We start from the raw sequence: 23,312 nt of genomic DNA on the forward strand, positions 1-23,312 counted from the left end.
AGCCCCAGCCCCTCAGATTTTTAAAGATTCCCTCCTCTTTTACTTTCCCCTGAGATGCTAATTATTAAAGTAATTCATTGTATTGGCTAGAACATAGGAAATGTAGAAAATTCTAACAAGAGGGCTCTGTTTGTGGCTCAGTGGTGGAGTGCTTGCCTGGAATGTGTGGGGCACAGGGTTTGATTCTCAGAACTGCTTAAAAATAAATTAAATAAAGACCCATTGACAACTAACAAAATTAAATAAAAAATAAGAAATTTGTAAAGAGAGCAAGGTATCATGGCACATGCCAATAATCCCAGCTCCTTGGGAGGCTGAGACAGGAGGATCACAAGTTTGAGGCCAGCCTGAGCAAGTTCTGAGACCTTGTCTCCAAATAAAAAATAGAAAATGCTGGGTATATAGATAAAAGGTAGAACAACCCTGGAATGAATTTCCAGTAGTGTAGACGGACAAAAGAAAAGGACAAGAAAATTGTTGTTGATAATGTCCTGAGAATGGGAAGTGTGCACTTATAAAGAAACATGCACTTACAAAGAAGTTACTCGATACCAATGAGAAGGAGGAATACAAATGATAGCTTTTAAATACAGTCGCTGGCTCTGCCGAGCTCTGAAAACTCAAGTTCAAGCTGCATTAGTTTCCCATGTCAAACTGAACCAAGGCCCTAGTTGCAACGCCATTGCAAATCATTTGCAACCACCTGCAGGGATTCTTTCAAATTTTTATATATTTGAATAACTGTATAATTAACAACAGCAACAATAAAATTTTTTATTTCTTTAAAAAAATATGAGTAAAATTTTTTTAAAAAGATGCATTAAGTGTTATAGGTAAATACAAGACCTCTCTACAGAGAGGCTCAGCCAGCCAGCTTCTTTGACATTGGTCTCTTGGTAGAAATTTTGGGGCTGGGACAACCCAGGGACTTTTCTGCCTCTGTTGGAGCTCGGCGTTTCTTGGGAGCCTCTCTGGCTCTCTGGGTTGGCTTTTGGGCTGGCTTCTGGGCTGGCTTCTCTGCTGGCTTTTCTGCTTTGGCCTTTGGTGGAGTGGCCAAGGGAACATCTCCATAGAGCCGGTAGCCACCAACCAGGCAGTATGTCTCTCCATGCCAGCCCACCTGGGTTTCTCCACATCCTCTGTAGAGGACATGGTAGTATGCAGGTGTAGGAGGAGATGTGGAAGGCACTGCTGCTGGAAAGAAAACAGAACTTATGAGACACTTCTGTTACTTGTGTTTTGTGCACTCAGCTGCTAGTACCTCCCTCTCCTAATCTTTCCTGTTTCTGACTGAAGCCCTCTTCTCTGCATGGCATCCCAAACATAGCCTTTGCCTGTTAACCTCTATGGTTGCTTTGCCTGTCTCCTCAAGGGATGATTGCTATCAAAGTAATTGAGTTCTGTGGAGCCAAAGGAAGCATGAGGATAATAGTCAAACCTCAGAATTATCCCAAACAGCCCTCCCTCAGTCTCTCCCTTCTACAACTGAGAAAAATATCTTAAGGTCTGTCATTTCTGAGTTTTTCATGGAAATAATTTTCAAGGTTTGGAAAATCTGGTCTAATATAAATTGGATTAGAACCCCTTCCACCTTAGCAGCTCCCTGTGGGACCCATTGTTACAGCCTGTTTCAGCCACACTGAATTCTAGACTAATTTTTATAGATTTTTGTAATTCTTTTTTTTTTTCCGTGGGGTGGGGGGTTGGCTACCAGAGATTGAACTCAGCGGCACTCAACCACAGAGCCACATCCCCAGTCCTATTTTGTATTTTTTTTAGAGGCAGGGTCTCGCTGAGTTGCTTAATGCCTCACTTTTGCTGAGGCTGGCTTTGAACTCACAATCGTCCCCTCTCAGCCTCCCGAGCCACTGGGATTACACATATGCACCACTGTGCCCAGCTGCTTTTTTTTTTTTTTTTTGAGATTATGTTTTACTATGTTTCCCCCAGACTAGACTCGAATTGAGCTCAAGCAATTCTCCTGCCTCAGCCTCCTGAGTAGCTGGGATTATCGTTCCATACCACTGTGCCCAACTCTACCACTTTCTGAAGGCTATATACTGGGGCAGAGGGATTAAGAGAATGAGATCCAAATTCTCGATACCAAGTTTAGGCACAATAGCCTTTGCACATCCATTTCTTGAGACATCGTTTCCTCAGAACTCCAGTCTCTGTATCACTTCACCTCTCCCCCTGGCCCTTCTGTTCTTCCCAACTGCCTGAGAACACCCTTTTTCTCAGCATTTCAGACTGGGATGTGAAGGGGATCCATGTGAGTGTATCCATGACAGTATGCTATAGGTGCCTGGGTCTGAAGGTGAGGTTCATAAGAGACTGATAGCCCTTCCTCAAATGCTTCAATTATCCCTGGATAACAAAAGCACACTGGGCTTCTTTAAGACTCTTATTAAGAAAGGATCTGAGAATGAAGCCTCCTTCCTGTTTTGGTGATGAGTGCTCTCACCATGTTGCCCAGGCTTCATTATGTTTCCGCCCAGATCCTTGAGCCCAACTCCTAGGCTCAGGTACTCTTTCCATTTAGCCACCCAAGCAGCTGGGACTATAGGTGTGTACTAGACTATAGCTGTGCTCTGAAGGAAGCATTGGGGGAGGCTAAAGGGGAAGGCTAGATTGATAAAGATTAGAACCTTTCTGAATACTTGCCCTCAGCAGTGAGCAGAAACACTGTGGGTCCGTGAGGGAGCACCAGACCATTGGTCTTACTCATGGGTAGGGAAGGTCTGAGGTGTGATGGGGAAACCCCAAAGGAAGATGTGGCAGTCAAGTGAGGTTGTATATTTACCAGGGCTCCATTACAGATGCCTGGCCTAGGCCTACCTGCTGCTGTGCTCTCCCAGGGGACAGCGGACAAGTTAGATTGAATATAAAATATTCGGTCAGACATATTCTCTGAAGCAGCCAGACACTTTGGTGTCTTGTAGAGAACTGGTAAAGAAGTTCCTTAGCATTAATCTGCCATGGAAACTGAGGCTTGTGATGTCATCACTACCCAGTGAGATCACAGAAGGAATGTGTGTCTTGAGTGGCAGGCTTCAGATCCTTGCTATTTTATGGAAAATAGGGTGAAAGAAGGAAACTCTGCTTCGACCCTCCCTTCTGACCTTTCCTAGTCAACTAGTCTGTCTGTGTAGTACAAATGGGAGTTGAGAACAGCCCATGACCACAGGTGGTATGAGAACCCAAATTATTAAACTGGTTAGTCATGATTAAATACAGAGACAAGTAGGTTGCATGGCCCTGATTCTAAGTATTTAAGTGTTGGAGAGGCAGAGACTTGAGTGGATTATTTGTTGGGGGAATGCTCCTTGGAAGTGGGCCTGAATGTAAATTAAGATTTGGGCTTGCATGGTGGTGTACGCCTATAATTCCTTTCACTTGAAAAGCTGAGGCCGGAGATTTTTTTAATTCAAAGCCTGTCTCAGCAACTTAGTCCCTAAGCACCTCAGTGAGACCCTGTCTGCAAATGAAATAGAAAAGAAGGTTTGGGGCTGTTGCCCAGTGGTACAATGTTCCTGAGTTCACTTCCCAGTACCAAAAAAAAAAAAAAAGAACATGTTGAAAAACATTCCATTTAGGAATTGCCGCAGTCTGGCTGGGCACAATCAGAAGCCACTTGTCAAAAGAAACTAACTTTATTTTTAGAACCAAACACGCCAAACAAAACAGCCTCTCAGGAAAAATCCTCAGAGCCTCAACTGCCACCACCGGCTTTCCACAAGCCTCTCTCTCCCACACAAGCTTCTTCACCTCCCACAATCCTCCTGCTCTTGAGGCCGATTGGCTGGGTCACGTGGGCGGAGCCAAAAAAGTCCCCCAATGAGCAGCTCGGTGGTCTGAAAGGGCAGGAAAACAGTCCAATGAGCATCACCGCAGAGGAGCCAATCAGCTAGATGTTGCTGGGGCCGAGGAGCCAATCAGCTAGATGTTGCTGGGGCCGCTGTGAGCCAATCATCAGCCAGCAGCTGGTGCTGGCAGCTGGAAGTTTGCTGGGGCCCCTTCGGCTGTGGCTCTCAACAGGAATAAAAGTAAAGATAGGCACCTTGGGACTTCATTCTTCCCCATAGTTTAATCCTTTAATGAGTTGGAGGTGTGCTTCAATGGTAGAGATTATTTATTTATTTTGGTACTAGAGATTAAACTGAGGGGCACTCAACCACTGAACCACATCCCTAGCCCTATTTTGTATTTAATTTAGAGACAGGGTCTCACTAAGTTGTTTAGCACTTTGCTTTTGCTGAAGCTTGCTTTGAACTTGAGCTCCTCATGCCTCAGCCTCCCAGGGTTCTGGGATTACAGGCCCTGAGGTGCTGGGATTACAGGCGTGTGTCACAGTGCCTGGGAATTGTAGAGCCTTGAAGTGTTTGCCTAGCATGTGTGAGGCCATGGGTTTGATCTTGGGCTCCACAAAAAAAAAAAAAAAAAAAACCGAAAAACAAATTCTTTGCACCCTCTCCTTCTTAGAAGTTAGGTCTCAAGCACATGTTAAGGGCCCTATCCAAAGTCACACAGGTAGTGTAGAAGTCTGCTCAACAGTAGGGTTTCATGTTGTTCATGTTGGGGCTCCAGATTTATAGCTAATATGGCAAACTTGTTACATTTCAAGCTGGTGGACAATGAGAAAGATGTTAAAGGTGTTCCAAGGAAAATGAGAGCCTCTAGTGAATTTATAAAGCAGGAATGACAGGCCCGTTTTAATGTAAAATTTGAAACGTCTTCATGACAAAATGACATTACAAAATTACCACATTATCATTTCAGTCCCCGTTCTTCAAAAAAAGAAAATAAACCATGTGTAGTCATTCAAGAAAAAGAAAATAAACTCAACTGATTCTTTGTTCTATACGAGGCAATTTGGAAAGTGATTTATTAAGTACATTGAATTCTACCCCATGATAATTATAGTTAAGGCAGCGCATGAAAACATCATTTATTGCTAGAAATCATGACATGACAGAAAATCAAAATGCATTTTATTCTTCACATTTTATGTGAAATACTATGCTACTATGGTCCAATGCTCAATTACTCCAATACTGGCCAGTAGCTCATCTTTCAAAGCAACAAGCAGCCCCCAGGCCCTGAGAGGCATTAAGGGCACCCTAGCTGACAAGTGTGTTCAACCTCCCAGGACACCAGGAAAGATCCGTAATCCAGAATCCCATTTTAGTTAGCCAAAATGAGGCTTGCTGAAGCCAGTGCTCTCTCACTGAGGATGCTCCTCCTGGAAGCCGCCTTCTTTGTACAGCTGCTAGTTCAATCTTCTGAACCAGCCTCACAGCTCACAGATGGGTCATAAAGCTGATGACTGCACCTGGTACCTCACTCCCAACATGGCTCACCCTCCTTGCTCTGTGGAGGGGAAAATCATCATTGACAAGAGCTCTACATGAGTGCTGTCTAGTCTCTGAGAAGCTACATCTGTGTAGGGCAGTATGTCTTGGGGGCCCTTCCTGAAGCACTGGAAGATACCTGCCCTCATTGAAGCTGGCATTTGCCCCTGAAACCTTAAGTGTTTGATCTTGTGGTCATCCAGAATATTATCCCAGCCAGTTCACAATGCTGGAACTGTTATAGAACACCAGGACTGTTCCTGAGGGTCCAGTCTTGTCTGCTTTGTCATGTTACTTGAGGATCTGCACCAACTTGTCACCTTATTTGTTCTCTTCAGCCTCATAAATGTTTGTCTGACATGAAGCTTAATGCAGTGGAGCTTGGAACTGGTGATGGTGGTGAGAGAGTCCGGGATTCCGCCTTAAATTAGCAAGTGGCCCATGCCTTCAGATCTCATGTTTGGGGCCAACCTCAGCAGCTTAGGGAGTCCCTGTCTCATAAAGGATTCGGGCGGTCTGGGGTTGCAGCTCAGTGGTAGAGCCCTTGCCTAACATGTGAATTACTCAGTTTGATCCTTAGCATCTCATTAAAATAAATAAGTAAAACCATGTATTGTGTTCGTTTTTAACTTTAAAAAATTCTATTAAAAAAGTGGATGGGAGATTTGGTAAAGGACCCCCCCAATACACAGACAAAAAAAGTATAGGTTGAAAAGTCTCTTGTTCCTTAAGGAGGGGGAATCTTTACCTTTTAATGTTTTGAATCTCTCATATGTTTAGTGTATTATCTATTCAAAAAAAGAAAAAAGTTAGAAAGGAAGGAAGGAAGGGAATTCTATTGTGAAAAATTGCTGTGGAAGGGCCAGTGAACTTGAATTTTAGATTCTGTGATTCCATAAGGATGGTCTGGATTTTGTGTATGAGGGGTGAAAGACAGATGGAGCTGGGTGAGTTCCTGGGCTTCCTTGAGACGTCTAAGTCTTGTATCTGTGGCCCTCAAATGCAGAGCTAGTGGCTCCTCCACCCTGCCAATTCTCAAAATGCAAGCCTAGCCAAGTCTGAGGTGACTCTTTTTTTTTTTTTTTTTTTTTTCGGTGCCAGGGATTGAACCATAGGATGTTTAATCACATTCCCAGCCCTTTTTATTTTTAATTTTGAGACAAGAGTCTCACCAAGTCGCTGAAGCCCACTTTGAGCTTGTGATCTTCCTTGTTTACTCTTCTAAGCTGCTGGCAGTATAGGTATGCATTAATGCACCTGGAAGTCTGTGGTGATTTAATTTTCCCTCTGATTGAATCTGTCATCCTTGATTCTGAAATTAAACTGTAACATCCGAACTTAAATCTCTGAGCACATGCTTTGAGCATTCATTAGTATGCAATATATATACTATATTTATTGGGTTTGCTTTTCTCCCCTTCATTCAGATTTTCAAAGATTTCATTCTCTTTTACCCTCCCATGAGATATTGATTACTAAAGTAATTTATTGTAATGTCTAGAACATGGGAAATATAGAAAATTGTAACAAGAGCTAGGTATGGTGGCTTATGCCAATAATCACAGCTCTTTGGGAGGCTGAGTTCAGTGGTAGGGCAAGCCTAGATTCAATTCTCAGTACTGCAGAAGGAAAAAAGAAAAGGGCAAGAAAATTGTTGGTAATAATCCTATTATCATGAGACAAGTATTATTGTTAGGGTTGAGTTTTAAGTGTTTCAGATATGCAGTTTCTGTTTTCTGGTATTTTTGTTGTTTGGCATGTATCTGGATCCTCAAGACTGGGACATTGTTGCTGGCTGAGGAGAAGGGCCTGGACAATGTTTGTGTCTCTGCATTTAGTGTTGGTACTAAAGCAAGTATTGGGTATGTGAGGAAGGAGTATTTAAATCTCATCACTTAAGGAGGATCCATTGTCTTTTAACGTCTTGGAAGATGGCAGGTTTAGTTTATTATGACACTGAGACCTGAAAAAGAATTTTTTTTTCTTTAAAAAAAATCCAGGTGTACTTAAACATCAAACCACATCTCTATTCCTTTTATATTTTTTTATTTTATTTTTTATTTTGAGACAGGGTCTCCATAAATTGCTTAGGGCCTGGCTATGTGGTGAGACTGATCTTGAACTTGTGGACCTCCTGCCTCAGCCTCCCAAGCCACTGGGATTATTGGCATAAGCCAAGACATCCAGCCAGAAATTCTGTAGAGCCTACTTCTAGAGATCCATGGGTTTTGCCAAGGGCATCATTGTGGTGACTTTAGAATTCATCAGATTCCTGTCCTTGTGATTAAGGGCATGAATCCTGCTGTCTTCCTACTTGTTTAGGAAAATGCCAGTTGTTAATGGACCTTGATTACAAGGTTTGCACACCATGTTACCATGGGAGGCGGGGGGTGGGCAGGAGCCAAGGAGTATCCTCCTCCAACTTAAAGCAGACCTTTCTTCTTGTTCTCTTTAGGGAGGAATGGGAGCTGCTTTGCTGTCAGATCCTGACAAGATTGAGAAGGTAAGTTCTGCATGAGTGAAAGCAGCGTCCTCAAAACATGGCTATGAACTAGAGTTGCCTAGAATGCCTCTCTCCCCCTTTCAGATTTACTGAAGTTCCCTTAGTCTATCCATTTGCAGCCTGGGAATTTTTTAGAAAGCTTCCCAGTGCCAGACGCACTGATGCACACCTGTAATCCCAGTGGCTTGGGATTACAGGTGTGCAAAGTTTTTCCAGACCTCACACAAACATCTTTATTTTGAGAAAATTTCAGCAGGTGGGACTGAGATGCTCCCACGATGAAATCAGGGTCCTAAAACACAAAGCCTGGAACACAAAGCTCACCCACTCACCCAAACTGCTGGAAGATGGCAGGTTTAGTTTATTATGACACTGGAACAAAAGTTCACAAGTTGGCCCTAGCAATTTTAGCAAGGTCCTAAGCAACTCAGTGAGACCCTGTCTCTAAATAAAATACAAAATTGGGCTGGGGTTGTGGCTCAGTGGTCAAGTGCCTCTGAGTTCAATACCTGGTACCCTCATCCCCCACCTAAATAAAAAGCTTCCCAATGGTTTTGACATGCAGCCAGGTTTGGAAACCCTTGAGCCAGCATACAGCAGCCTTGAGTTGTATAAAAGCCTGGAACTTGGGCCCTGTCGACTAAGAGCCAGAGAGCCTGAAGACTGGGCTAGAGACTCCTCTGTGTTGTCTCTCTCCTTTCTAGGATGCTCATGAGAGCAGAGGCTAGACCACCTTTGGTGAGGGTAGGCTCTGTGTATGTGTGTGTTTGTGGGGTGGGTAGATTGTCCTCTCTAAGGGGCCTGGATGAGAGTAGCACGGGGGTTCCCCTCCATACCACTGGAGTCTCATCAGTTCTTTGAGAGCAAGCCAGGTCAGGGTCCCATGAAGCAAGCTGAAGTTAGTCTTTCTTTATTTCCCTTCCTGTGGTGATTTTGCAAATAGGCTTAATGAGTCCCCTGGGTCAGGTTGGTATTTGCTATCTAGTGCTGTGGGCTGCTAGGGGTTGTGGGGGTGATATTCTGCCATATCATACCATGTGTACCTTCCTTTCCTTTCCCAGCTCATCAGCTGTCAGCTTGTTGCTGATTGTAGCTCCTTTGTTTTGCTTTTCATGCACCATCCCTACTTCCTTGTCCAGGATTTGAGCCTCATGGTGCTTCCTGCAGATTAGAGTTACTTGGGACTCAGATACTACCATAAGAGCTGCCCTGGTTTGTTCTGGCTGTTGCTGTTCAACTGTGTATATTCTTTCTGTCCAGCTGTCTCTGGGATGTAAGAGGACCACAGTATGTGTTGGCTGGATTCCTTCTGATTTTTCCCACATACAGCCACATATGATGTTCCTCTAACCTGCATATAATGTATCCTTACCATTTCTTGGGTAGTTTCCTTTCAAAGCATATTCCAATGTTATTTTATTTGTCCCTGAAACCCCTTGAGGTACACAGGGCAGGCATTCATTAGCTGCTGCTGCTTCTTTATTGTTGTTGTTGTTAAAGCAATCTTACTGTGTTGCCCAGGCTGTTCTCAACTCATGGGCTTAAGAGATCTTCTGCCTCAGTCTTCCAAATAAATGGGACTGTTGGCATACACTACCATGCCCAATTACAATCTCATTTTGATCAAAAGTAATCAACTAGTCATGAGTGGTGGCACACTCCCAGCAGCTTGGGAGGCTGAGGCAGGAGAATCACAAGTTTGAAACCAGCCGCAGCAACTTAGTGAGGTTATAAGCAACCTATTGAGACTCTGGGTCTTAAAAATAAAAAATAAAAAGGGGCTCAGGATGTGGTTTAGTGGTAAGGGCCCTTAGATTCAATCCCTAGTACCAATAAAAAACAAAAACAAAAGCAACAACCCCTCCCCAAACAAAACAAAACAAAAACATAAAAATAAAGCACACAGAGAGAAAAATGATTTTCTTCAAGATCATATTACAAATAAGAGGCAGGCAGAGCCAACTTCGGAGTCATAGTCTTGTGATTCCTGATGCAGCGTCTGTGTCCCTTCTCAATGACATCTTCCATTAAAGGTGCCTGGCTTCATTTTTAAATGTCTAACCACAGTTCAATAGGCAGCGGAGTTTGGAACTTCCAGTGAGACACCCATGTGCAAGATGGAGTTGAAATGGATAGCCATGATGTCAGAGCAGTTAAGAGAGGGGTCCTCAGCACATGGGCATTTTCTTATCGTCTGACCTGGTTTCTCCGACCAATGCTGCTGGCTCTATCCTTTCTGACGTTCCTCTTTGAATGAGGTACATTTATTCATGAAGCAGTAGAGATGCATTCCAGATGCTTAGATCATTCTGTTTCTTCTCGGGTGAGGGAATCATATAGGTTGGCTAAATGGGGTTTGCCTCATGGAGGGGAAGTTGCAGGGTTGCAGACTTCTCCTACAAAATCCAATGTGATTTTTGCATGGGGGGGCTGGATTCAATTTAAGCCCAGATTGTACTAGCAGTTTGGGTGAGTGGGTGAGCTTTGTGTTCCAGGCTTGGTGTTTTAGGCCCCTGATTTCATCATGGGAGCATCTCAGGACCACCTGCTGAAATTTTCTCAAAATAAAGATGTTTGTGTGAGGTCTGGAAAAACTTTGAAAATACTTAATAATACCACTGAACTATACACTTAAAAAGGGCAAATTTTTTTGGGAGGGGTGGTACTAGGTATTGTACTTGGGAATACTGTGTCACTGAGCTATATACCTAGCCCTTTTTATTTTTTATTTTGAGACAGAGTCTCATTAAGTTCCGAGGCTGGCCTTGAACTTGTGATCCTCCTGCTCAGACTCCCAAATTGCTGGGATTACGGGTGTGTGCCAACATACTGGGCCCAAGGTGGCAGATTTTATTGTATATAAATTTTATCTCAATTGAAAAAAAAAAAAAAAGATGCTACCTGTTGAATTCTCTAACCTTGGAGTGGATAGGGATGGGGGATATCAGTCTATTGAAAAAAGCTTCCACCAGGTAATGCTGGTATACCTTCCCTGGATTTAGACCCTCAATTTTAGACTGTAGCTCTTAGTGATATATGGTCTCACCCCCGTCCAAGCTTTCTGTGCATCTTCTGGCTGTCCAGGGTATCATTTGTGTGAGTGAAGTTTCTTGAGTCATAGCTACCAGTGAGCAGGCCCAGAACTTGAACTCTGGTCTCACTGATACCCAAGCCTGTGGCTTCCGATCTTCCCACCTGCTCCCTCCTCAACAACCTGGGGAGATAGGGCCGCTTTTTCCCAGGAGGCCAGTTGATCTGGTGAGGCATGCCTTTGGTCGATGTTCTGCTTCTCCACTCAGATATAGGCTTGCCTCTTGTCCTTTATCCCCAGAGATCTTCACCGGGACATGTGGTGTGATGTGGACCTGGAGAGTTGTGTCCAGAAGAGTTTCATGCTAGAGCCTGGCTGGAGGACTGCCTCTAGTTGTTGTTTCCCCTCAGTGCTGCCCTTGCAAGTGGTTAGGGCTTTTAGTTACCTAATCTCCTTCCTTGTCCTTAACATGAAATGAACAGAAATTCTATTCTACTTGGTTAAAGTACACTAAAAGGAAGTCCTGTAAGACAGAGCATTGGATCAGACCAGCTGGTGCTTCTTAAATTACTAAATATCAGAGGATTCCAAGTGAGTGCTTGCAAGGGAACTGTCGATAGGTTTTGCCTTGAGCCAGAGATAGAATGAGAGTAAGAATTTTTTGTGTCATGATGGACCTGGCAGTGCCCCTTTAAGACCTGCCAGGGTGACCTTAGGACCTCAGGCCCAGTCTCCTGAGGCAGCACCTGTGGACTGTTCCTGCCTGCCTGTCAATTTTGCCTGGTCCAGCAGACCCTGTCTTGCTCATGAGCCATCCACTGGTCAGCCCAGTTTCTTGGTCTGTTATCTTCCAGAGTGGCTACCTTAGCCTGTCCCTGAGAAAAAGTCCTCCTCTGTTCGTCCTCTGCTTTCTGCTGCCCCCGCCAGTCTAGAAGACTGGCAGCAGTCACCTAGGTATCTCCTCTGCTGAACAGAGGTTCAGTTCTGGGAAAGTCCTTGAGATCACCCTGCTTCCAACTTGCCTGGGTTGAAATTTTTGATTTGGGAAGAAGATAGCAATGTCACAGCCATGCAGTGTCATTTGCATCTCTCTCGATCTCTGATTCTTGTGTGGTCAGGTCTTGCTACCTCACTGACACTTTCCTGTATGGCTTTTTGATCTTTTTTTGAAATCCTTTTCAATTATTATGCAATAAACACTTTTTAGCTTGTTGAAAATGTTGTCCTTTTTTTTTTTTTGCCTGTTTTATTCCTGTATATCTGACATCTCCAAAGAGGAGTGCAAGGGCCCAGGCCTTTAAAAGCCTTCCTGCTTCTTCACTCTGCAGGGCTCAGGACGCATTCAGGAAACATTTCCTTCCCTTCGTCCAGGGGAGAAGTTGCCAGCCTGTTCTTATCCAGGGCTGGGCCTCAAAATCATATTGAAAACAGAGTGTGTTGGTTAGAAACACACATTCCTAAGCCCTGCCCCTATAGAAATAACAGGATAGAATATAAGAATTTGTGTTTCTTAAGCTTTTCAGGTAATTCTAATGCTTGAACCTGGCAAAGGATTACTGCATTCTACACAGGAATGCATGCAGATCCATTCACTCCCTAGTTCATTCAGTGTATTTAACAAGTATATATATACCATTTTGTGCCAGGCAGGGATCACTGGTGTTGGGGCTGTAGCATAGAACAGAGGCACATTCCTTGTCTCATGGAGTATTCTATGTGTATGTGTGTAACAGATTGATATACATTGTGCATACATGAACTGTCTGTGCCCCTGAAATGCATAGATCTGTAGCAGTATACAAGCAGTGTGGAAGTTTGTTCTAGAAGAGGTAGGTGCTCCTCTGTGCTCCTCTTTGCAGATCCTCAGCACCCTTGTTAAAGGGACGCGCAGACCTGTGACCTGCAAGATCCGTATTCTGCCTTCAGTAAGTATTGTATTCTATTATCTCAAGGTCTATTCTCTCCGGTGATGTTGGATTTGGGGATTGTGAATGATTCATGATGAATTAGGTTTGGTGGAGGGAGTAGAGTTGAGCCCAATTTCGGAGCCAGCAGCTATAACACTGGGGTCCCAGTAACCACTCTTGTGATCTTCCTCAGCTAGAAGATACCTTGAGCCTTGTGAAGCGGATAGAAAGGACTGGCATTGCTGCCATCACAGTTCATGGGAGGTAAGTGATTGCCTTTTTAGAGACTGGCTGAGAGATTCCTCAGCCATTTTTATAGTCCCTCACTTACGTATTTTGCCTGCCTCTGCCCAACTCTTTGACAACCTGTGAGTTCAGAGGGCACTCAGACTCCTTGAATGGGCTTGCATTTGTCTGTGTTTCTTTTATTGAGCACCTATTGGTGCCAGGCCCTGCTCTGAGCTTGAGAGACACAGAGAAAGAGAAACTCCCCATCCACATGATATTGAAGTTGTAGAGATGGAGTGATTTGCTCAAACCTGTATCATGTAGACAGAAAGTGGTGGAATTAGAACTCTCACTCTTAATGTTTTCTTTTGACTTAATCAAGCAATGGCTTCTCCCTTGAATGACCCCAGACAGATGGCTATTCATTCATTTATTCATTTATTGTGGTACTAGGGATTGAACCCAGGGGTGCTCGATCACTGAACCACTTCACTAGCCCTTTTTATTTTTTATTTTGAAACAGGATCTTATAGTTGCTTAGGGTCTTGCTGAGTTGCAGAGGCTTACCTTGAATTTGTGATCATTCTGCCTCCGCCTTCCACTTCCATTCCACAGTATGCCACCACTCCTGGCAAGATGGCTGTTCTTTTGAAGACATTGCTGCTTTGTAGCTAATGTGTTCCTTTAAGAGAGCCAAGGTGTTTCTGAAGGCTGCTCTTGGTTTCCTAGTCAAATCTGCTCCCTGTGCCCAGGATGTCCTTTCATAAGGAACCCCAGACAACAGACTTTGGCTGGTGACTTCTTGTCTCTAAGAAATGTACCTTTTGGGCTCAGGACTCTTATGGAAGTATCCAAGTTGCTGGTTGTCATTTTGACAGCCTTTTCAAAGGGCATCCAGAGGTCCATCATATACCACAAAAAGCAGAGCTACTCAGATTGAAGGCATATGGGGAGGTGAGAGCCACACATGTATTTACATGCTCTCCTTTCTTGGGCAGTAGGCTTTGGGCTAAAATTGCTTGGTGCCAAATCCTATGTCTGCAGCTTATTAGTTGTGTATCCTTTGGGGAATCACTTCTCTGAGTGCCACAGTCCTAATATGGAAATGAAAATAATTTCTTTTTTATAATTGTCATGAACTGTTTATGAGATTGTAAATAAAACCCTTGGCACATAGCCTGGCCATAGCCTGGCATTATTCTCTTAATAAAGGAAGATCTTTTTTTTTTTTTTTTTGGTGCTGGGATTGAACCTGGGGTGCTTTACCACTGAGCTACATCCCTAGTTCTTTTTTGTGTTTTTAATTTGTTTTGAGACAAGGTCTCACTGAATTGCTGAGACTGGCCTTGAACTTGCAATCCTTCTTGCAATCCACCAAAGAGGCTTTTATCAGAAGCAGTAGGAAGACAGATTTGGGTTAGTTTTAGGAAAGACTTTCTGACCACTAGAGCTGTTGAGGATGGGCTAAAACTAGCTGGGGATACAGGGAGACAGAGGTGGAAGCTGAGTTGGCAGGACCTTCTGAGGAATTCAGGAATGTAGCAGAGGGGACACACTCAGAAAAGACCTGTCAACCACCTCGCCTGCTTATCTCTGAGCATGGGTCAGGCGTTGCCTCAGAGTCCCTAAGACTTGCTCACTCATGCACAAGAACTGCTTTCAGTCAACTTTGGAAGGAGGGGCCTTGGGTCATGTCCTGCTTCCCCTGTGGTTTATCATGACAGCCAAGCTCTGTGGCTTGCCCTGGCTGCCCTGAGCACGGGGCCTACCCTGTGTCAGGTGCTTTTCCCCAGGATCAGCTGTGGAACTTGGCTTCAGCACAGGCAGCTGTGTGGGAGTGGTCAGTCTGAGCAGTAGCAGCTGTTCCAGTCCCTTAGAGAGGATGAGACTGGGACAGTCGGGGTAGCATTCTTATAGCACTGTCTCTCATCTCTGGCGGAGGCAAGGAGAAGTCAGGGAAAGCAGCATGACCTTGGTTGCCAAGCCATTTACATTGGCCTCCTGCAGTCATGCCTTGCCTGCTGGCCTCTGAGATTTGGACTTGCCTCCTCAGCATGGACCTTGGCTGCTCCTACTCCTCACCACAGAGTTCCTCCCTAGAGATTAGGGAGGCCATTCCTGCAACCTGTCCTTGATGACCACATGGCTGCCTAATCTTCCTGAGGTTCAGTAGGGAGGACAGTAGGTCTTAGCTAAGGTAAACATGGGTGAGCACTCAGCCTTCAGCGCCCCCCCCCTCTTTTGTCTCCAAGGAAGCGGGAGGAGCGACCTCAGCACCCTGTCAGCTGTGAAGTCATCAAAGCCATTGCTGAAACCCTCTCCATTCCTGTCATAGCCAAGTAAGCCTCTCGTCTTCCTCGTTTACTTTTTTATGCCCCAACTCATTCAAAATGGACTTGAGCAGGCATTTAAGAAAAGGAATGGGAGCATTAAAAAATGACCATAAAGGAAAAGGGGGGAAAAAAGTGGAGCAAGATGCAGAGTGGTAAATGAGGCAGAAAAGTGGCTATCAATTAAGTCAGGCCACTTGCACTCTGGTGAGCGGCTAATGTAGGGTGCAGGGCAGCTCAGGGCCCTCTGATGCCTGAGCTTGGGGAGAGTGATAAGGTGGCTGCTGAAACAGACTTATGGCAAAGTAATGTCATACCCAGGGTGACTTGTGCATGGTGCAGGGGATTATGTTCATAGGGCTTTGGCTCAGGGAAAGTAATATAGGTCACAGAAACCCAGAGAAGCACTCTGGGTAGTTATAGTACCAGGAATATGGACCAGCAGGTGTGAGGTACTGATGAGCAGCCCAGAGGCCACACCCATTTGGTACTGGGGAACTGGCCTGTGTTCAGTTCAGCCCTGCACCTAAAGGAGTCTGGGAGGTTGCATACGGGGAAGCCCTGACAAAAGGCATACCCGATAGGTGGGAGGGAAGAACTAAGGGTTGGGGTGCATCTGGGCACTGTGTCCCCCAGGTAGTAAATTTTGGGGGTGGCTTGGAGAAGCCAGGGCTATTCAAAACCCTTGAGCCTGTCATTTCTACTATCACCTGAGGGTCCTCGCCCCATTTGACTAGATCTGGACAGAGACTACCAGTAGTTTCTTGATGAAACATATGAGGACAGAACATTTTCTGAGAGGATCCTGGAGCATCAGGGCAGAGGAAGGGGAATTATGACCAAATTGGCCTTCTTCCGGACCCTCATGATCACCAGTGTATCCTCCTTTCCAGGGTTTTGACCCAGTGCTTAGAAGACATATGGGTGGCTACTCAGTTTTGGTATTTTAGTTTCATGTCTTCAGATGTGGGCTGGCATTTGCTACTGTATTGGATGAGGGAAGAGGAGGAAAGTAAAAGGTCTGGAATACCTAATAAATACCAGGCATGGTTTGGATTACTTTACATATGTTATCTTTCTTAGTGAGATTATAATCTCCATTTTGCTGAAGCTCTAATAACTGAAGTGACTTGGCCAAAACCCGACTGTTAATGAGTGGCAGATCAGGAAGTTGCCTTTTTCTGAAAATACTGGTAGGTTCCATAATGAAGACACACCTAACCTTCCTGTTGCTTTTCAGTGGAGGATCTCATGAACACATCCAGCAGCATTTGGACATAGAGGAATTTCGACAAGCCACAGCTGCCTCTTCAGTGATGGTAGCCCGAGCGGCCATGTGGAACCCATCCATCTTCCTCAAAGAGGGTCTGCGGCCCCTGGAGGAGGTCATGCAGAAGTACATAAGATATGTACGCGTCTGCACTTTTTCAAAACCCCCATTTCTGTCTGCCACAATCCTTCAGAGAGCACTTTATGGGGGCCTCCAGCGGCCAGCAGCCCCTGTTGTTCTGCTCCTCTCCTTGTTAGCTCTTGGAGTGTGGCACTGAGTCTCATCAGCTGCCATATGAAGAGAAGATGCTAGGATGTGTGCCCCATCATCATCTTCTAAAGCTTCTAGAGATATAGAGGTCATAGCAAGGACCTTCTGGATCCAGGATGCTGCTGAGACCCCACACACATGATATTGTCTTCTTTCTCCCTCACACTCCACATGTCCACATGCCCATGCACATGGACAAAGAGGTTTTGTGTCACCGAAGACAGTCATGGCTGTGTGTTGGAACAGGTGCAGCCAAAGCCAGGAAGAGCCATTGTAGTCGTTGTTGGAGACAGATTATCTCTATAGAGATTTCTCACCTGATTTGACTTATCTGTCCAAATTACTTCTAAAACTTTTCTATTGCAGATTTCTAGGATGCTTTGCTATGAGTTAGGGAATAATCTAACTAATGCTCTACTTAATGAATAGAATTTTCTAAAGCAGTTTCTTTCCACTGGGAGTACAATGGTAGCACTAGGGGCATTTCCCTGCAAAGGAATTTTTTTTTTAAATTTTTAATGAGTTCACACCTGTTTTCCACAACTGTGGGACTCTGTGGGACTCTGCTACACATCTATAGGCAGAGACTGAGTGGTCCTCAAACTCTTCAGTGAATTGGACCTGGGTGGAGAATGTAGCTCTTGCTCAGAGCAGGCTTCTACCTTCTTTAATCCTAGGGCTTACCTGCATGGAGCTACTTATGTCCTCTTTAAGTTATGGCCATGCATGTGGGGTTCCCATGGCCGAGCAAGCTGGGGATGGTAGGAGGACTTGAGCCTTTGTCCAGAGCTGGGAAGCCACTGTCCTAGAGCCTCCTCTCTTCAGTGCTACAGCCCTCATCCCCTTGGTTCTGGATGTACTGTTGGGCAGTTTGGTTACAACCAGTTCTCCAGTGGTCTGGGTCAGCTAGAGGCAAGGGACTTTGCCTCGTCCCAGGTCAGCTTTCCTTCTCTTCTGGCCAGTTGGCAGATGTATAGCAGAGAAGACAAGTTTAGCAGTGCTGAGTCTGCTCACTGGGTGAAAGGTGATGTTATTACTCCTGCTTCACTGTCCCTTGGCAGCTTTCAAGAGGGTGTGTTGTCAGAGAAAGAGAGTGGACTTAAGTGTCAGCAGGGCTGGCTTTTGGTCCAGCCAGATGTCTTCAGGTCCAAATAAGCTGAATCATGGCTCTGCTGCTGGCTGGGGCTTACCCACTTATTTCCCATTTTGTCATGAGTACATCATAGCACCTTCCTAGGCACTGATGATAAAAACTCAGGCAGAGATTCTAAAATATATAATTACAGAGAGCAAGGGCTAGGAGGAGGATCTGAAGTTTTTATCTAAAAACTTTTATCTGCTCTCCTACCCTGTCCTTGACCATGTGGGTGTCGATGGTACCCTTGGGCAGTCATCTTTCCTTCCCGAGACTCACTTCCAAGGCTGTGGAGTGGGATAATAGCTGCACTTTGTATAAAGATATGAAGTGACAAATAGTATATCAAATATGCCTGGTAAATGGAGCTGTACCCTACCCTTGTAGAGGAAGTTGGAGAGAACTTAATCAAGATGTCAGAAGAGAAGGTACACCAGGCTCTAAGAAGACTCTCACCCCTGTCCTTGGTGTTCCCCTTCCCTGTAGTAGGTTTTCCATCATAGTCTGTGGTGGCGAAAGCAGGACGGGGATTCCTGCACTTCTAGACCTCAAGCAGGAAAATGTATTTCTGATTGTGGGCCTTGACTGTGACTCTCAAACTTTGTACCACCAGCTGGAGGAGTAGATGGCTTTTATGGGGTCACACTGCCTTGGCTGTAAGCATACCTCTGATGCCCCTTGGAGCCTTCTTTCTTGCCATTGACGCCTATCTCAGGCCTTGGCACCTGCTGGTAGCAGATGGGCTCACACCAGTTTTCTTCTCAGGCGGTGCAGTATGACAACCACTACACCAATACCAAGTACTGCTTGTGCCAGATGCTGCGTGAACAGTTGGAGTCACCCCAGGGAAGGTTGCTCCATGCTGCCCAGTCTTCTCAGGAAATTTGGTAAGAAGGGCAACGAACTATCCATCTGTCTTTGCAGATGTTTCCCAGGCTTGACCTTGAGCCTTGTGATGGCCACAGGGTGTCAGGCTACATAACTTCTGGACGGTGATCTGTAAGAGTGAGGTGATGGTACAGCTTTGCCTCATAGAGTGGGATACTTTCAAAGCTTTGGAATGTTCTAATCCTAGACTCATCTCAACAATAGGGTTTTGGGAAGTAGGGCACTAGTATATTAGAGGAATGCAAAAGATAGGCTTAGGAATTCCTGAGGAGGAAGGGGCTTTTCCATTAACAAGCCTGTAACATGCCAGGCTATAGTCAGGAAAGGTAGGGCTATTGAATAGAGCCTCTGGCCTCTGTTCCCACACCCATTACATTGCAGTTTGAGAGGCCACTGTTTGGTCCTCCAGATCTGGTGTAGCTACAACTCAGGTGGTTGACCCTGGAGGTACTTCATAGCTTAGTCTAGTCTTGGCTTCTATGGCTCCGTGTCTACCTATCTGCTTTCATACCTCCATACCTGTGCTCCTGCTGGGTCCTCTGCCTAGAAAGCCTCTCCCCTTGTCTGTATCCTCCAAGAAGCCCTTCTGAACCAATCTCATCCTTAGGGATCCATCCGCTTGCAGAGCCTCCAGCCCTCAAGATACATCCCAGAGGGAAAATATTTGCCAGAATTATTCTCAATGCCCCTGGCTTGTGGCATTGATTCTTTCTCTACTCCAATAGCTTAGGTAGCTGGACCTTGGTTCTTGGAAGCTCCAAACTGAGTATAATTCAGCAGCTCTGGTGGTACCTACCTCAGTTCCAGTTAGGCCCATGGCAGCTCTTTGAGGCCAGATGGAAAGTTGGGAACCACTCAGTGGTCAGGCCTCCATCTCTTCCTGCCATGGGCTGACATAAAGAAGCTGCATAAATCCCAGGTGCTTAATCAGTGTAGGGAAACTCTATCACAGCGGCTGGGAATACCCACTTGTCTGGTCATCATGGGGGAGAGACTATAAGTAGTGGGGGTGACCTTAGGACCTTTTCCACCCAGCCCAGCTTCCCTGCTCAGGGACATTCATTCTAGCTTCCTGTCTAGGTTAATAATGGGCTGGGCAAGAGGCTTTTGTTCTGGCCAGGCCCCCATGGCATTTGGTGCAATTGATTCTCAGTCATGGGGCCCTGGGTTCCTAAAGTACCCTGAATGCTGCTCTACTAAGGTGCCTGCTCTGTTCTACTTCCTCTTATAGTGATGCCTTTGGCCTTGGTGCCTTCTATGAGGAGACTACTCAGAAGATGGATGCCCGGAGGGCTGAGCTCTTGGCCAAGACTGCAGAGAAGGTGGGGGAACCAGTTGAAGATACCTCTGGTGTCATTAAAATGGCTGTCAAGTTTGATAGGTAGGTTTCCAGCTTAGCCTTAGCATGGGCCAGGGCCAGTACCTTCAGAGTATGGCTAGGCCAACATGCTGGTTGCTGTATGTGCTGGGCACATGCCTGTAATCTCAGCTACTAGGGAGGCTGAGGTAGGAGGATCATAAGTTTGAGACCAGCCTGGGCAACTTCTGAGATCCTATCTCAAAAAATAAAAAGGGCTGGGGATGTAGTTTAGTGGTAGAGTGCCCTGGGTTCAATCTTTAGTATCCCCAAATGCTTAGGTACTACAAATCTCCCTGGATACTTGTTTGGTTTGGATACTTGTTCCCAGAGAAGGCATTTTCAGCTAAGATAGTCCCTGAAAGCCCAGGCAGGACTGTTTGAGGATGTGCGTGTTGTCTCAAGAGCAACCAAACTCTACTTTTTCCCAGACCAATCCCTCTCACCCCTTGTGGCAGGGGAACTTGTTTTCTATTCCTAAAAGTCTATGCTTCTTTCCCCCTGGCCTTGAGGAGCTAGCTGTCTACATGGAATTCCCCAATAGCTATAGGAGCTTCACCTTCGTTTGACCCTGGATCCCTGCCCACATCCACTGCCCTCACCAGCTCTGTGGTTCCCTCTTTAGGCAGAAGTAGCTTCATGCTTATTTTTACTTTAGATTGTGACTCAGCTCTCCCATCTCCTTCCCCCTCACCCCGTACTGGCGATTGAACCTGGGGTGCTTTACCACTAAACTATATCCCTATTCCTTTTTATTTTTTTATATCGAGTCAAGGGTCTCACTAAGTTATACAGGCTGATCTAAAACGTGAGGATCCTCCTGACTCAGCTTCCCAAGCCACTGGGATTACAGACACGTGTCACCACTCCAGGCTTGTGACTCAGCTTTGAATGGTGCCCTCATCCTTGTCATCTGCCATCTGATCTGAGCCTTTCTTCAGTCCCCGGACTGTCACACCTCAAAATATCCCAAACAGCTGTCCCTCAGTCTCTCCCTTCTATAACTGAGAACAATTTCTTTTCTGAGGCTTTAATGGAAATAATTTTCAAGGTTTGGAAAAAATGGTCTAATATACATCGATTTAGAACTCCTTCCACCTTGGCAGTTCCCACTGGGGCCCATTCGTAAAGCCTGTTTCAACCACACTGAATTCTAGCCCAGTTTTTATATATTTTTTCTAATGCAATTCTTTTTTGAGATTTTTTTTGCTATGTTTTCCCAGACTGGACTGGAACTCTTGAGCTCAAGTGATCCTCCTGCCTTAGCCTCCTTAATAGCTGGGACTATATTTGGGTACCTGTCCAACTCTACCACTTTCTGAAGGCCATATACTGGGGCAGAGGGATTAAGAGATTTAGGTCCAAATTCTGGGTACCAAGTTTAGGTCCAATAGCCTTCTCACAAACACTTCCTGAGACATCATTTCCTCAGACCTCCAGACTTGGTAACATGAGACTGGCCCTTCTGTTCTTCCCAACTGCATGACACCCACCCTTTTCCTTGGCAGTTCAGACTGGGATATGTGTGCGGGGGTCCATGTGAGTGTGTTCATGACAGTATGGTAAAGGTGCCTGAGTTTGAAGGTGAGGTTTTTGCGAGGCCAATAGCTATTTCTTAATGTGCTCCATTTATCACTTGATAATAAATGCACACTAGGCTCTTGTAAGACTCTTATTATGAAACGATCTGAGATAGAAGCTTCCTTTCTGTTTTTGGTAATGGCGATCACCGTGTGCTCAGATTTCACTATATTCCTCACCCAGATGCTTGAGCCTAATTCCTGGACTCAGGTGATCTTCCCACTCAGCCACCCAAGCAGTTGGGCCTATAGGTGTGTACCAGTGTGCTGCACTCTGAAGGAAGCACTGGGGGAGGCTAAAAGGGAAGGCTAGATTGATAAAGATTAGCACCTTTTTGAACACTTGTTCTCAGCAGTGAGCACAGCAACACTGTGGGTCCTTGAGGGAGCGCCAGACCATTGGTCTTACTCATGGCTAGAGAAGTTCTGAGGTGTGATGGGGAAACCCTAAAGGAAGATGTGGCAGTCAAATGAGGTTGTATATTTACCAGGGGCTCCATTACAGATGGCCTAGGCCTACCTGCTGCACTGCTCTCCCAGGGGACAGCAGACAAGTTAGACTGAATATAGAATATCCGGTCAGACATATTCTCTGGAGCAACCAGACACTCTGGTGTCCTGTAGAGAACTAGTAGAGAAGTTTTCTAGCATTATCCTGCCATGGAAACTTAGGCTTGTGATGTCATCACTACCCAATGAGGTCACAGAAAGGAATGTGTGACTTGAGTAGCAGGCTTCAGATCCTTCTATTTTATGGAAAGCAGGGTGAAAGAAGCGAACTCTGCCTCAGCCTTCCCTTCTGGCCTCTCCCCTCATTTCCTAGTCATCTAGCCACTATTTATGTAGCATAGCTGGGAGTTGAGGACAGCCTATGACTACAGGTGGCTCGAGAACCCAAATTCTGAAACTGGTCAGTCATGATTAAACACAGAGACAGCTAGGTTGCATGGCCCTGATGCTAAGCATTTAAGTGTTGGAGAGGCAGAGACTTGAGTGGATTATTTATTGAGGGAATGCTCCTTGGAAGTGGCCTGAACATAAGTTAAGATTTAGGCTGGGTTGGTAACCCACAAGTGGCCTGTAATTCCAGTGGCTTGCGAGGCTGAGGCAGATTTTTAATTCAAAGCCATCCTCAGCAACTTAGTGAGGCTCTAAGCAACTCAGTGACACCCTGCATCTAAATGAAATATAGAAAAAGGGCTGGGGGTGTTACTCAATAGTTGAATGCCCCTGAGTTCAATCCCCTGTACCAAAAACAACAACAAAACCCCAAAACAACAACAACAACTGTTAGAGTCTGTAAAAAGTCAAAATAACACCGGGCCATACAGACTCGGCCGTGGCTCTCAGCAAACAACAACAAAAAATCCAAAATCTGTATATGTGGAAAAGCATTTCAGTTTGGATTAAAAGCAAAGGCAGGTTCTTCTTCACCTTATTCTGCCCCAAAGATTAGTCCTTT

General features: G+C 45.3%; 1 protein-coding gene across 23 annotated transcripts in view; it reads left to right on the plus strand.

Moving 5' to 3' along the window:
* Positions 1-23,312, plus strand: part of LOC139702694 (tRNA-dihydrouridine(20) synthase [NAD(P)+]-like) — a 121,721-nt gene that overhangs the window by 30,030 nt on the left and 68,379 nt on the right. For 16 of the 23 annotated variants that reach the window (XR_011705265.1, XR_011705264.1, XM_071604477.1 and 13 more), the window contains exons 7-13: positions 7,807-7,854; positions 12,745-12,810; positions 12,986-13,056; positions 15,273-15,359; positions 16,591-16,759; positions 18,791-18,912; positions 20,145-20,294. Coding sequence is in view for 21 of the 23 variants with exons in the window: in XM_071604477.1 (XP_071460578.1) it covers positions 7,807-7,854; positions 12,745-12,810; positions 12,986-13,056; positions 15,273-15,359; positions 16,591-16,759; positions 18,791-18,912; positions 20,145-20,294 (713 nt within the window). In the remaining 2 variants the exon portion in view is untranslated. The remainder of the gene's footprint in view (positions 1-7,806; positions 7,855-12,744; positions 12,811-12,985; positions 13,057-15,272; positions 15,360-16,590; positions 16,760-18,790; positions 18,913-20,144; positions 20,295-23,312) is intronic. The other 7 variants (XM_071604500.1, XM_071604497.1, XM_071604498.1 and 4 more) reach the window with 1 other exon arrangement.

The sequence above is a fragment of the Marmota flaviventris genome, chromosome 18 (genome assembly GCF_047511675.1).
Source record: "Marmota flaviventris isolate mMarFla1 chromosome 18, mMarFla1.hap1, whole genome shotgun sequence".
NCBI lineage: Eukaryota > Metazoa > Chordata > Mammalia > Rodentia > Sciuridae > Marmota > Marmota flaviventris.